The sequence below is a fragment of the Procambarus clarkii genome, chromosome 8, assembly GCF_040958095.1.
Source record: "Procambarus clarkii isolate CNS0578487 chromosome 8, FALCON_Pclarkii_2.0, whole genome shotgun sequence".
Taxonomy (NCBI): domain Eukaryota; kingdom Metazoa; phylum Arthropoda; class Malacostraca; order Decapoda; family Cambaridae; genus Procambarus; species Procambarus clarkii.
This window is the reverse complement of record NC_091157.1, coordinates 10,306,304-10,318,530: the sequence shown is the minus strand read 5'-3', so window position 1 is coordinate 10,318,530 and position 12,227 is coordinate 10,306,304. Positions and strand designations below refer to the sequence as shown.

Here is a 12,227-nt window from a genome sequence, read left to right as displayed (position 1 = left end):
GAAGAGGAGCCATGATCACTCTGGGAGAAAAAGCAACATTAAGAATTTCACAGAATGGTTTCCGGTCTCTGAGTTTTAATTGAGCTTATTCGCGAGGATTCGAAGTGTGTCGGACTTGCTTCTCATAGGGTTGAGTCATATAACTGTTTTCTCTCTCTCACTCTCTCTCTCTCTCTCTCTCTCTCTCTCTCTCTCTCTCTCTCTCTCTCTCTCTCTCTCACTCTCACTCTCTCTCTCTCTCTCTCTCTCTCTCTCTCTCTCTCTCTCTCTCTCTCTCTGTCTCTCTCTCACTCTCTCACTCTGGTCCCTAACGCTGCATGTTAGTTTTCTTATCAATACCCAAGCGTCCCACAGTTCCCAGTTAGTGAGAAGCAACGCACCAAACTGTTTCCATACCTTCCTCCTGATGACCAGTGGAGTAATCTGACAGGAAGAAAGACACATTGGTGAGAAGCATGATCACCGTAGCTCGTCCAGTTACAATACAAAGTACACACACACAAAAGAAGTTATTGGACTTTACTGCGTAGTTACACAATCGTAGGCTGCAAATTTTAACATGTCAATGTATATTTTCGAGAGATTAAATACAGATTATATAAAATCCTGGCCTTTAGATTTCTCAACGATATTTCTAAACATGAAGGTAATATATGATTATACCAGTCCCTTGCCTGGTTACATTTTTTCCTCCTAATTCCCTCAGCACAGGATCAAGATTCCCTTCACAGCTGGGAAAACTGTGAATACGAGCCTCTCGATCAAAGTCATCTGTCTGTGTCTCTTCCTCTGAGGTCTAACAGGAAACTGGACATGTTTGTGAGCTTTTGTGAGGTGGAGACTGGAGTGCTTTTTCTCCAGGGCCGAGTGACTGTTGCGTGGAGCCCACATGTTTTTATGGAGTTACGTGGCTTGCCAGACCTGGAGAGCGAACTACACTCGCCCTCACCTCCTGACGCTCTCCTCCGGGTAGGAGTAGGAGGCGGTGGTGGTAAAGCAACAGGAGGATGAGGAGGAGGAAGTAAGGCAACAGGAGGAGAAGGAAGAGGAGGAGGAGGAAGTAAAGCAACAGGAGGAGAAATAGGAGGACGTAAAGCAACAGCAAGAGGAATAAGAGGTAAAGCAACAGGAGGAGGAGGGAGAAAAGAGGAACGAGATGATTGGAAACTGCCAAAAAGAGAAGTTCAAAAGCCGGAAAAGGGGGGAATGGAGTGAAAGGGAAGAATGGGAATAACAAAAACTAAGAAAAGCAGAAAGGAGAAGAACTAGCAGGAGAATGAAGAAGAGGAGTAGGTGGAGAAAGTGGAGGAACATGTGAAGGAACATAGAGCAGGGATATTAGGTATTGGAGAAGATGAAGGTAAAGAGGCGATAGTAATAATAAGGAAGGACCATAATAACTAACGAGGGGAAAATAATAACGAAGGAGAAAATGGGGAGGCGTTAATGAGAAGAGAGGAAAGTAAAACATGGATAAAGTAGTAATTAGAGACTCAAGTGACGAAGCTGAGGAGGTAAATAAATTCTTTCCTTTCACAAGTACTTCTCACAATATACTGGACACTATAACTAAAGCATTCTTCAGTCAGACACTCAAACGCTTATCCAGTGTGTGTAATACTCTATGCAGACAGCGGCAGAGCACGCTATCAACCCAGCCAGCCAGCCTGCCTGCCAGTCAGCTAGCCAGCCAGCCAGCCAGCCCGCCAGCCAGCCAGCCAGCCAGCCAGCCAGCCAGCCAGCCCGCCAGCCAGCCAGCCAGCCAGCCAGCCAGCCAGCCAGCCAACTAGCCAGCCAGCCAGCCAGCCAACTAGCCAGCCAGCCAGCCAGCCTTAAACAACCTAGTGTTCCTCGTACCAAATAATCGGGACTCAGACATATCTGACAAGTTTCAGCAGCGCGACTGATCAACCGGTATCGACACGCTCCAGCCCATTTGTGTGCTGCCGAACCCGACCACAGACTCACTTGCTCCCCCCTCCCCCATCCCTCTTGCACAACCCCCGTCAACACCTTGCTCTCCCCATCCCCCCAATCTCCTCCCCCCAATCTCCTCCCTCCAATCCCCCCCAACCCCAAATCACCGTCTCGTGCACCTCCAGTCCGGTCGACTTTTTTTTACCGACTTTGCACTACTATTATGTAGATTTTCTAAGCTTACCAGCAGCGATTATCTTTGCCCGTGTTTACCTGATCGATGTTTATGTCTCTCGTATCTCACGAGTTGCCCAACCTGCCATATACAAGACCCAAGAGACGAGAAGCCGCACACGGAGAATGGGTTAAACTGACAAGGGAACTTCTGCAATTTGTTTGACGACGGAAAAGAGGCTAATCAGGAGAACTTGAGGAATATTTTTGTTTGGAATATAAATATATTAGTAAATCAAGGATTCACGTTAGGCAAAAGTCCACACGGGAGTGTTGCATGTGGGGGCCTGTTGGGAGCGTTGGTGTTGCGTGCGGGGGCTGTTGGAAGCGTTAGTATTGCGTGCGGGGGCTGTTGGCAGCGTTAGTATTGCGTGCGGGGGCTGTTGGAAGCGTTAGGATTACGTGCGGGGGCTGTTGGCAGCGTTAGTATTGCGTGCGGGGGCTGTTGGAAGCGTTAGTATTGCGTGCGGGGGCTGTTGGAAGCGTTAGGATTACATGCTGGGGCTGTTGGCAGCGTTAGTATTGCGTGCGGGGGCTGTTGGCAGCGTTAGTATTGCGTGCGGGGGGCTGTTGGCAGCGTTAGTATTGCGTGCGGGGGAGGCCAGCGGCGTGGATGCTGTGATCACCGTGCTAAGAGTGACTGGTTCAACCAATGCCAGTCAGCCGTGCGTGACGCAGACATCCTTGCGTCCTTCTCCTTGCTGTTGTCTCTTGCTGTTGCTGCTCCTCCACTGCTCTTGTTGCTGCTCCTCCACTCTTCTTGTTGCTCCTCCACCACTGCTCTTGTTGCTCCTCCACCACTGTTCTTGTTGCTGCTCCTCCACTGCTCTTGTTGCTGCTCCTCCACTGTTCTTGTTGCTGCTCCTCCACTGCTCTTGTTGCTGCTCCTCCACTGCTCTTGTTGCTGCTCCACCACTGCTCTTGTTGCTCCTCCACCACTGTTCTTGTTGCTGCTCCTCCACTGCTCTTGTTGCTGCTCCTCCACTGCTCTTGTTGCTGCTCCTCCACTGCTCTTGTTGCTGCTCCTCCACTGTTCTTGTTGCTGCTCCACCACTGTTCTTGTTGCTGCTCCTCCACTGCTCTTGTTGCTGCTCCTCCACTGCTCTTGTTGCTGCTCCACCACTGCTCTTGTTGCTGCTCCTCCACTGCTCTTGTTGCTGCTCCTCCACTGCTCTTGTTGCTGCTCCTCCACTGTTCTTGTTGCTGCTCCTCCACTGTTCTTGTTGCTCTTCCACCACTGTTCTTGTTGCTGCTCCTCCACTGCTCTTGTTGCTGCTCCACCACTGCTCTTGTTGCTGCTCCACCACTGCTCTTGTTGCTGCTCCTCCACTGCTCTTGTTGCTGCTCCTCCACTGCTCTTGTTGCTGCTCCACCACTGCTCTTGTTGCTGCTCCTCCACTGCTCTTGTTGCTGCTCCTCCACTGCTCTTGTTGCTGCTCCTCCACTGCTCTTGTTGCTGCTCCACCACTGCTCTTGTTGCTGCTCCTCCACTGCTCTTGTTGCTGCTCCACCACTGCTCTTGTTGCTGCTCCACCACTGCTCTTGTTGCTGCTCCACCACTGCTCTTGTTGCTGCTCCACCACTGCTCTTGTTGCTGCTCCACCACTGCTCCTGTTGAAACTCCAAGACAGAAAGAGATGTGGTTTCGCTGTTATATAGAACCTTTCCACCTCAGTTGACATTTCCGCTGGGAAGTTGAGGTTGAAATTGCAAATCCAACCCGGAGATCAGAGGAATATTTGTATTCATTCGGCACTAATGATTTCAGTATTGCAGCGTCAATGATCTCGTTGTTAGAGCAGTAACGGTCGCGGTGTAACTATGTCATGTACAGTACATGTTTTTCCCAGACAGGAAGTTATTGTTGTCACGTTAATACTGTTGGTGACGTCATTATGCTGCGTTATCACTCGTCACGACGTTGTTTATCTCGTTATTATTCATGTTCGACGTTTGACTTGTCACTTGTGTGACAGTGACTTGTCACTTGTGTGACAGTGACTTGTCACTTGTGTGACAGTGACTTGTCACTTGTGTGACAGTGACTTGTCACTGTCATATAAGTGACAAGTCACATTGATTTGTCACTTATGTGACAATTTATATATATATATATATATATATATATATATATATATATATATATATATATATATATATATATATATATATATATAAATTAAAAACTCAGATCCAAGTATGCAGATAACTACAGGGAAAAAAATTAAAGGTTAACAGCTGAACGATTTCGACTTATTCAAACCTTCAATTCATAATTTGCTCCTTTTTTTATTTTTGCTTTCAATAGTTGCTTGACAACATTGTTTTACTGTGTTATTTGTTGTCGCTCATTTGTGTGTGTGTGTGTACTCACCTAGTTGTGCTTGTGGGAGGTTGAGCTCTGGCTCTTTGGTCCCGCTTGTGCCATCGGAGTGGCCGTAGTTCGTCTCAACGGGAGGATATCCACGTTAGGAATATCCATCTCATTTTCAGCTCCAACTCATCTTCCCTTTTCTCGCGTTAAGAGTGCCAGTTGAACCGGTGACAGCAGGCTTGCAAGATCTCCGACAGGCACTCCTGCAGGATCATCGACAGGCACTCCTGCAGGATCATCGACAGGCACTCCTGCAGGATCATCGACAGGCACTCCTGCATTATCATCGACAGGCACTCCTGCAGGATCATCGACAGGCACTCCTGCAGGATCATCGACAGGCACTCCTGCAGGTGGCGTCTGATCACGTACGCTTTGGATTCGTTCTCATCAACACTTAGCAACACAGACTCGCTCCTCGTAATGGCGGTAAATGGAATTAATAGATACACGTCTCCAACGTTTTGTTGAACAGTTAGACAATAATTCCCCTCGCTCCCCCCCCCCCCCCCCACCTCGTTGGTCCATGGGAACTTTGTGAACGCGAGAGTTAGAGACAAGAGCAGGCAGCTTTTAGGGCAACATAATGCTTTGCAACCGTTATGTGTATTAAGCGAACACGTTGATGTTTTGTTATGTCTCCAAACACTGAGGTTATCAGGCGAGGTCAGGGTCATGCGTCATCAACAAACGCGGTTTAGGGTCCAACACTGTTAAGGTCTGCAGGACAGACTTAAATGCTGCTTATTCTGTTTACAGCGCATGAATGTTAGTTCAGAACGAAGTAATATTGCGTGGGTGGCAGGGAAGTTTTGCGTGGGTAGCAGGGGAGTTTGACGAGGGTGGCAGGGGAGTTTGACGAGGGTGGCAGGGGAGTTTGACGAGGGTGGCAGGGAAGTTTTGCGTGGGTAGCAGGGGAGTTTGACGAGGGTGGCAGGGGAGTTTGACGAGGGTGGCAGGGGAGTTTGACGAGGGTGGCAGGGGAGTTTGACGAGGGTTGCAGGGGAGTTTGACGTGGGGTGGCAGGGAAGTTTTGCGTGGGTGGCAGGGGAGTTTGACGTGGGGTGGCAGGGGGAAGCATTGCGACAATCAAGATAAGGGAAGAAATGGCAGAGATGACAGAGCGGGGTACCACTCAAGTGGGGCCAATCCCCAGACGCAGACATTACGTACGTTTAATGCAGGACAGATAATACTGGACACAAACAGTGTTTAGTAAATCACGTTACAGGCGTGTCACACAGGTGAGAAGTTAAAGAAAGAGTTGGTGTAGATTAATCATTGTACACAGCTCTCGTTTTCTCTTCTCCCCACCCTTCTTACATACCCCTCCCTTCCCGCCAACCCCACCCATCCCTCATAACCCGCCCCTCCCACCTACCTCACCCCTCCCACCTGGACATTCTTACACAACGTCTCCTGGTCCCTCCTCCTCCCCCTTCCACCATTGTCACAACACGTACGGGAGCCACTTCCTCTCCCGATTTTCTCGATCAGCTTCGCTCACGTGCATCATCAAGCGACAGTGTCTAAACGAAACAAAGCGATGAATAACGAAAACACTCAGGGATGACGCCTCCGTCGAAGCTGCCGTATCCGTCTAGATGTATTCCAGGGTCCAGCCAGGGACCCTGGAATACAGAATTCCAGCCAGGGGAAGAGGGTCAGACAGCAACTACCTGTGATAGATAACTGTATCACGGAGGTTACAGCACGCTGGACAGTGCTGGTACGGCCTGGTAATACAGCATTCTCCAGGCAGCCCCCATTGAGAGTGGTCTATTTACCAGGTAGAGGCAGGTACTGTACCGGGTACAGAGGCAGGTGTGGGTCGAGGAAGGGTCGGCCCTGCCTCACACCCTTGCTGAAGGGAGCCGCCCTTCCGGTGTGGGGCTGGAAACTCACTCCCACGCCCTCAATCCGCCCACACCCTACCCTCCTGTACGACTCGCGAATGCAGCTTCCAATATACAACAACTCCTAAGTGCAGACATACAATTTAATCTACGTTTTCGGATGAAGGTTTTGTGTGTTTTCTGAAATAAAAATGACCCACGTAATATGAAACAAAACAAATATCGTATTGACAGTTCCAACATTGATGCGAATTAAGGCTTCTGGAATTCATCATTTGACGAGAAGAAAATAATAAATAATAAAATAATAAAATAATAAATAATGAAGAACCATAAACTGAACAAGATTTTTTAACTGAACGAACATTTATGTTCTTCCATTCAGACTTTTTTCAACGTGTATCTACTTTCATCATGATTATACCTTACCACTATGTCTATATCTACCCGTATCTACCTCCAGCCATTTCTATCTCTACGGATGTCTACCTTTAACCCTGTGTACCTCTGTCTCCTGTATATCTAGAGCAGTTTCCCCTGTACCCGAGTTTACCTCTACCATCTCAAGAAGAAGAAGATACCGTCGTCCATAACTTTGTACTGTTATGGTCTCTTTCGGTCTGAGTTTCGGTCTCTCTGGGTCTGAGTGTCGGTCTCTCTTGGTCTGAGTGTTGGTCTTCTGTATGTCGATTTCCCTGTCCAACCTCAAGCTGCCACATTTAACGATTGGCTCGTTAGCAGAATGTAACAATAACTGCCTTCTTAATTACCTTACTGATCCTCTTCCTGATTGCATCATAAACTGTCTATCTAAATGATTTACCGACTGTTTCCGACTACTTCAAGGACTGTCTGCCTGACTCATCAACTGCCTGTCACACATATGTCAACTGTCAATCTGACTCCTATCAACGGTCAATCTGATTTCCATCATCTGTTTACCTGACTTTCACCCACTGTCTACCTGTCTGCTTCATGGACAGTTAGAGTGGGCGTGCTAATAGTCTCAGCCTTCCAGTTACTTTCCTTCTTGATTGACTAACATCTTAACCTTGGATTCCATTGTCTTTCTGTTTGACTCCATGACTGAAGATCTTCTTAATCGGCGACGTGTCCATGTATCTTCCTGGCCGTCTCTGTGTGAACGTGTGTCGGAGCCCTGTCGCGGAGACGGGAGCTGGAGGACAGCACGAGAGGCGTCTGTAATGAGAGCATTGTTTGGGCAGACAATGCCAGCTTTTTCTCCTTCTCAGTTCTCTCTGGGTTAGTCGTAATGAAGAGAGGAAGTTCTGCTTGTATATATCTGGGAGATGGTGGGGGAGGGAGGGAGGAAGGAGGAGGATGAGGATTATAACGTATCGTAATAAAGAAGCAGGATTCTGACGTATAAAATCCCCAAACGTCAAAATATAACGTTCTGTACATCTCAGTGGCTCGGAGAATTAACAGACCGTCACGTTTCCCATCCGTACCTCCTCGATCAGGTTAAGTTAGGGCAATATAATACATCATTTCTGAGACGTTATGACAACTCGAGAGGACAAGATGTGTTATAAGCCACGAGGAACACAACGATTCCATTTTGAGTAATTGACGTAACTTTTCCAGTGATGCGTCTCTGTCAGACGTAAACTGATGCGTTTTTTGAAAGACGCGAACCTACTTCTATTCCTGTGACGTGTAAAAAATACAGCAAGAAAATATCATCAGGGCAAATGGGAGGACATTTGACAAGCCGCCAGCTTCCTGTCCGCATCGAGGCCACTAGTATTAGTGATCCTCAGGTAAATTCAGGTAAGTACGTTATCTGACACTTGACTAGCATCAAGTCCAGAAGAGGCGGCCAAAGAGCGGGTTTTAATGTGGTTATGAAAAAACCTCTCAAGAGACAGCTGTTTCTCACGTCAAGTTCAGCACGTGCCGTACTCCATACGGAAGGCTCAGCACGTGCCGTACTCCATACGGAAGGCTCAGCACGTGCCGTACTCCATACGGGAGGCTCAGCACGTGCCGTACTCCATACGGAAGGCTCAGCACGTGCCGTACTCCATACGGGAGGCTCAGCACGTGCCGTACTCCATACGGAAGGCTCAGCACGTGCCGTACTCCATACGGGATGCTCAGCACGTGCCGTACTCCATACGGAAGGCTCAGCACGTGCCGTACTCCATACGGAAGGCTCAGCACGTGCCGTACTCCATACGGGAGGCTCAGCACGTGCCGTACTCCATACGGGAGGCTCAGCACGTGCCGTACTCCATACGGGAGGCTCAGCACGTGCCGTACTCCATACGGAAGGCTCAGCACGTGCCGTACTCCATACGGAAGGCTCAGCACGTGCCGTACTCCATACGGAAGGCTCAGCACGTGCCGTACTCCATACGGAAGGCTCAGCACGTGCCGTACTCCATACGGAAGGCTCAGCACGTGCCGTACTCCATACGGGAGGCTCAGCACGTGCCGTACTCCATACGGGAGGCTCAGCACGTGCCGTACTCCATACGGGAGGCTCAGCACGTGCCGTACTCCATACGGGAGGCTCAGCACGTGCCGTACTCCATACGGGAGGCTCAGCACGTGCCGTACTCCATACGGGAGGCTCAGCACGTGCGTTACTTGATACGGAAGGCTCAGCATACACCTCACTACACCCACGACACCAGTATTCATACACCCACGAATGATGGCATGTATGAAACGGTTTGAAAGCAGAATTACTGATGAGTCCGAATTGATGCTAGGCCATCAATAAACAAGCAATTACTCCTGTTGATCAAACACTTCCTTTGTATTTATATAAAAGAGTACATTACATAAAATTATGATATATGCAAAACGTGTGCAATTAAATTTAGAAGACTCAATAAAACTCGTCATTACGCCTGAATGAAAGAAAGACAAAGCAATCAAGATTTCTTGACTGATCTCGAGATGATCTTGACAGGAGACGGCGTATGGGTCACTGACTATAGTATCAGAGACCTTTATTATAATTAACATCTTTATTGTCAAAAAATAATTACAATTTTGGCAAATCTGAAGAATTCAATTCGGTCTTATTAGAGTGAGGATAATGCTGGTATTCACTGTCAATCAGGACCGAGGATCATGCACAAGACAATAGTGTGCACAATCAGAGCCCAAACACGAAAATCGTTTATTGAAAACAGTGTAGTTGATCCCTCACAACCATGGCCCCGGGTTCGCGGCCATAGCGTGCAGATAAGAATGTGTGTGTGTGTGTTTTGTTTTTTTGCTGATGATGTAAAAAAGGCAGAGTTTGTTTTGAAGGCTAATGATTATCCTCTTTCGCTGACAGCAAATCATAGGGCTGTCACTGCGTGGAATTTGTTGATTTATGTGAATCAGGAGCTTTCGAAAGCAGACAGTGCACGAATGCCCTTCAAAAAGTGGCATATTGCTGATCAAGTATGTAAGGATTACAATGAAACTTTAATAATACGCATGCCAGCTTAAAAACAGATATAAAACCAATTCTTGAGGTATAAGGTGAAGGGGATCACCAAGCTGAGAGGTTCACAGTCAAAGACCAGAGAATTGAACACCACATGAACCCTTCTCTAGTCCCTCAAGGGGTCTGATGTGGGGTTCCTCTGCTCCTCAACACCACGCTAACTGATGGTCCAAACGCGCACAACTGCGAGAGACATTATGGTAACCTGTGAGGCTGACACCGACTCGAGAGACACTGTATTGACCTCCTCTTACCCATGACCCTCATACGCCTTGATCACACTCAGCAATATATGAGACTATATCATGGTTAATGAAATTATAAAACAGAAATATAAAAATATTAATTTATGGTAGAATCTTAATCAATAGCTAATAGAGAGTATAGCGGACCTTCAATAACGTTGAGAAAAGTCATTAACCCAGCTAAAATAAATTGTGTAATTCAGGAATAAAATTGATAAAGCAGTAGAAAGCGACACGAATTTGTAATAAAAGAAACAGAAGTATGATTATCATGTGGGCTAGCTGTGTATTATTCCGAGTCATGCTGCTGATGTTTATCTCACACTAGGAGGAGGAGGAGGAGGAAGAGAAGGAGGAGGAGGAGGAGAAGTAGAAAGAGGAAGTATTGTTTACGGCCCGGGCGCTGAACGCGTCGACTGGTCGGACGTGGGTCAGATGTGTGGTTCGGACGTGTTAGGTGTGAGGTTCGGACGTGTCAGCTGTGAGGGTTGGACGTGGGTCAGATATGAAAAAGCGTTATGCAGGTATCCAGCCTCGACCTCAATTGAATTTATGTGAGAAGTAGTATCCGAATTCTTCGGTTCTTTAAATGTTCTGAATTTGTAAACCCAAATGTGGGAATGTCACCTCTGTCATATTATGAAGTTTTATATATTAAATTCGTCTTCTGAGACGCCACAGACACAAGTAAGAATAGATCCATCACCTGAGACGCTGACATATCCTCCAGAGGTCTGTATTAAGCCCACGGGGTCCTGCAGGGTCTCTAGTTCATCACCACTGAACTTGAGCACAAAAAGCCGGAGAAAACTCTTCTGTACGACACTTTTGTTGTGTGTCGAGACAATTACAGGAGATGGCGGGGCTGATGAAGAGAGGTCGTGATAGGAATAGACTTAATAGCCAATTACCGTGTATTACAGTGGGTTTTGGTTGGCCACAGCCCCGAGGGCCACCTAACAAAGCGCCCTTCAACCCGGCAGACCACCAACGCATCGCAACGCCCAGATTTGCATTAAGATTTTCCACTATCAGGAGACCACATGCGAGGCCACGAGCATTAGTGCACCGTTGATCACCACTCCCACTATGGGAACTTATCATTCACAGGGGAAAAGTTCATCTGAGAAACCGCGTTACTCCAGCGTGTGTCCTTACAGACGGGGTCAACCGCGATAATGCGATGGGCGACCTGCTGGTGGTGTCTCCAGTCTCTTGAGTCGCTATAGGGAGGTGGAGGGCTGAGATTAGCTGATAACCTGAGTTTCTTCATCTATGAATGTCACTTGAAGAGGTGATCTGAAGGGTCTGGCTGAGCACAGTAAGTAGACAGGTATAAGATGTTAACAAGATGGATTATGGGGGGATAAACTCACTCTTCCTTTGTGTTAATCTCGTGTTAGAATGAGGAAGTTACCAGCGAAACATAAAGTAAATTACGTGATGAGTGTGACAGTACAATTAAAGGTGTGAATTAAAACTTTGATGATAATGGGAATGCTATATATTGCTGTATTTTGGAATTATATATATATATATATATATATATATATATATATATATATATATATATATATATATATATATATATATATATATATATATATATATAACTTATATGCTATATAATATATATATAACTTATATATAAATATATGCTAACTTATAATACAAGACGGTTAATAGGTTGTGAAAGTATATATTTTAATGACCAAGTGACACATTCTGGCAAAGACATTAACATGAGATTTTTTAAACGGAAATTAAATTAAAAACTTTGAATGTCTTGACCACTTGGAAATTAATAATTGTTGTGGCTTAAATCGGTTTTATTCATTATCGTCGAGTTATTATTAATTATTTCGGAAATTGAAATTAACTGTACCTAAACTCAGTCAAGTTTACAAACCCTCACCGGAAAATGTACTCTCACCCAACAGTGAGCATTTTGCTAAGTTATATGTTCACCGACAACTTGTTTCTGGAAGCTACCGATCAATATTGGGTCGGATCAGGTCAAGTCAGGTCAAGTTGAGCAGTTGATAATGTCCAGTTGCAGAGAGAATATCGAAATTATCACCTTACGAGCGATGGACTGTCTTCTTTGGCCTCGAAGTTATTTTGCC

At 46.6% G+C, this 12,227-nt stretch overlaps 1 protein-coding gene across 8 annotated transcripts in view; it reads right to left on the bottom strand.

Annotated features, from left to right (window-relative positions):
- The window catches only part of LOC123759757 (paired box protein Pax-5-like), a 205,231-nt gene that overhangs the window by 125,995 nt on the left and 67,009 nt on the right, over positions 1 to 12,227 (bottom strand). For all 8 annotated transcript variants that reach the window (XM_069317196.1, XM_069317197.1, XM_069317192.1 and 5 more), the window contains exon 3: positions 397 to 423. In XM_069317196.1, the coding sequence (XP_069173297.1) occupies positions 397 to 423 (27 nt within the window). The remainder of the gene's footprint in view (positions 1 to 396; positions 424 to 12,227) is intronic.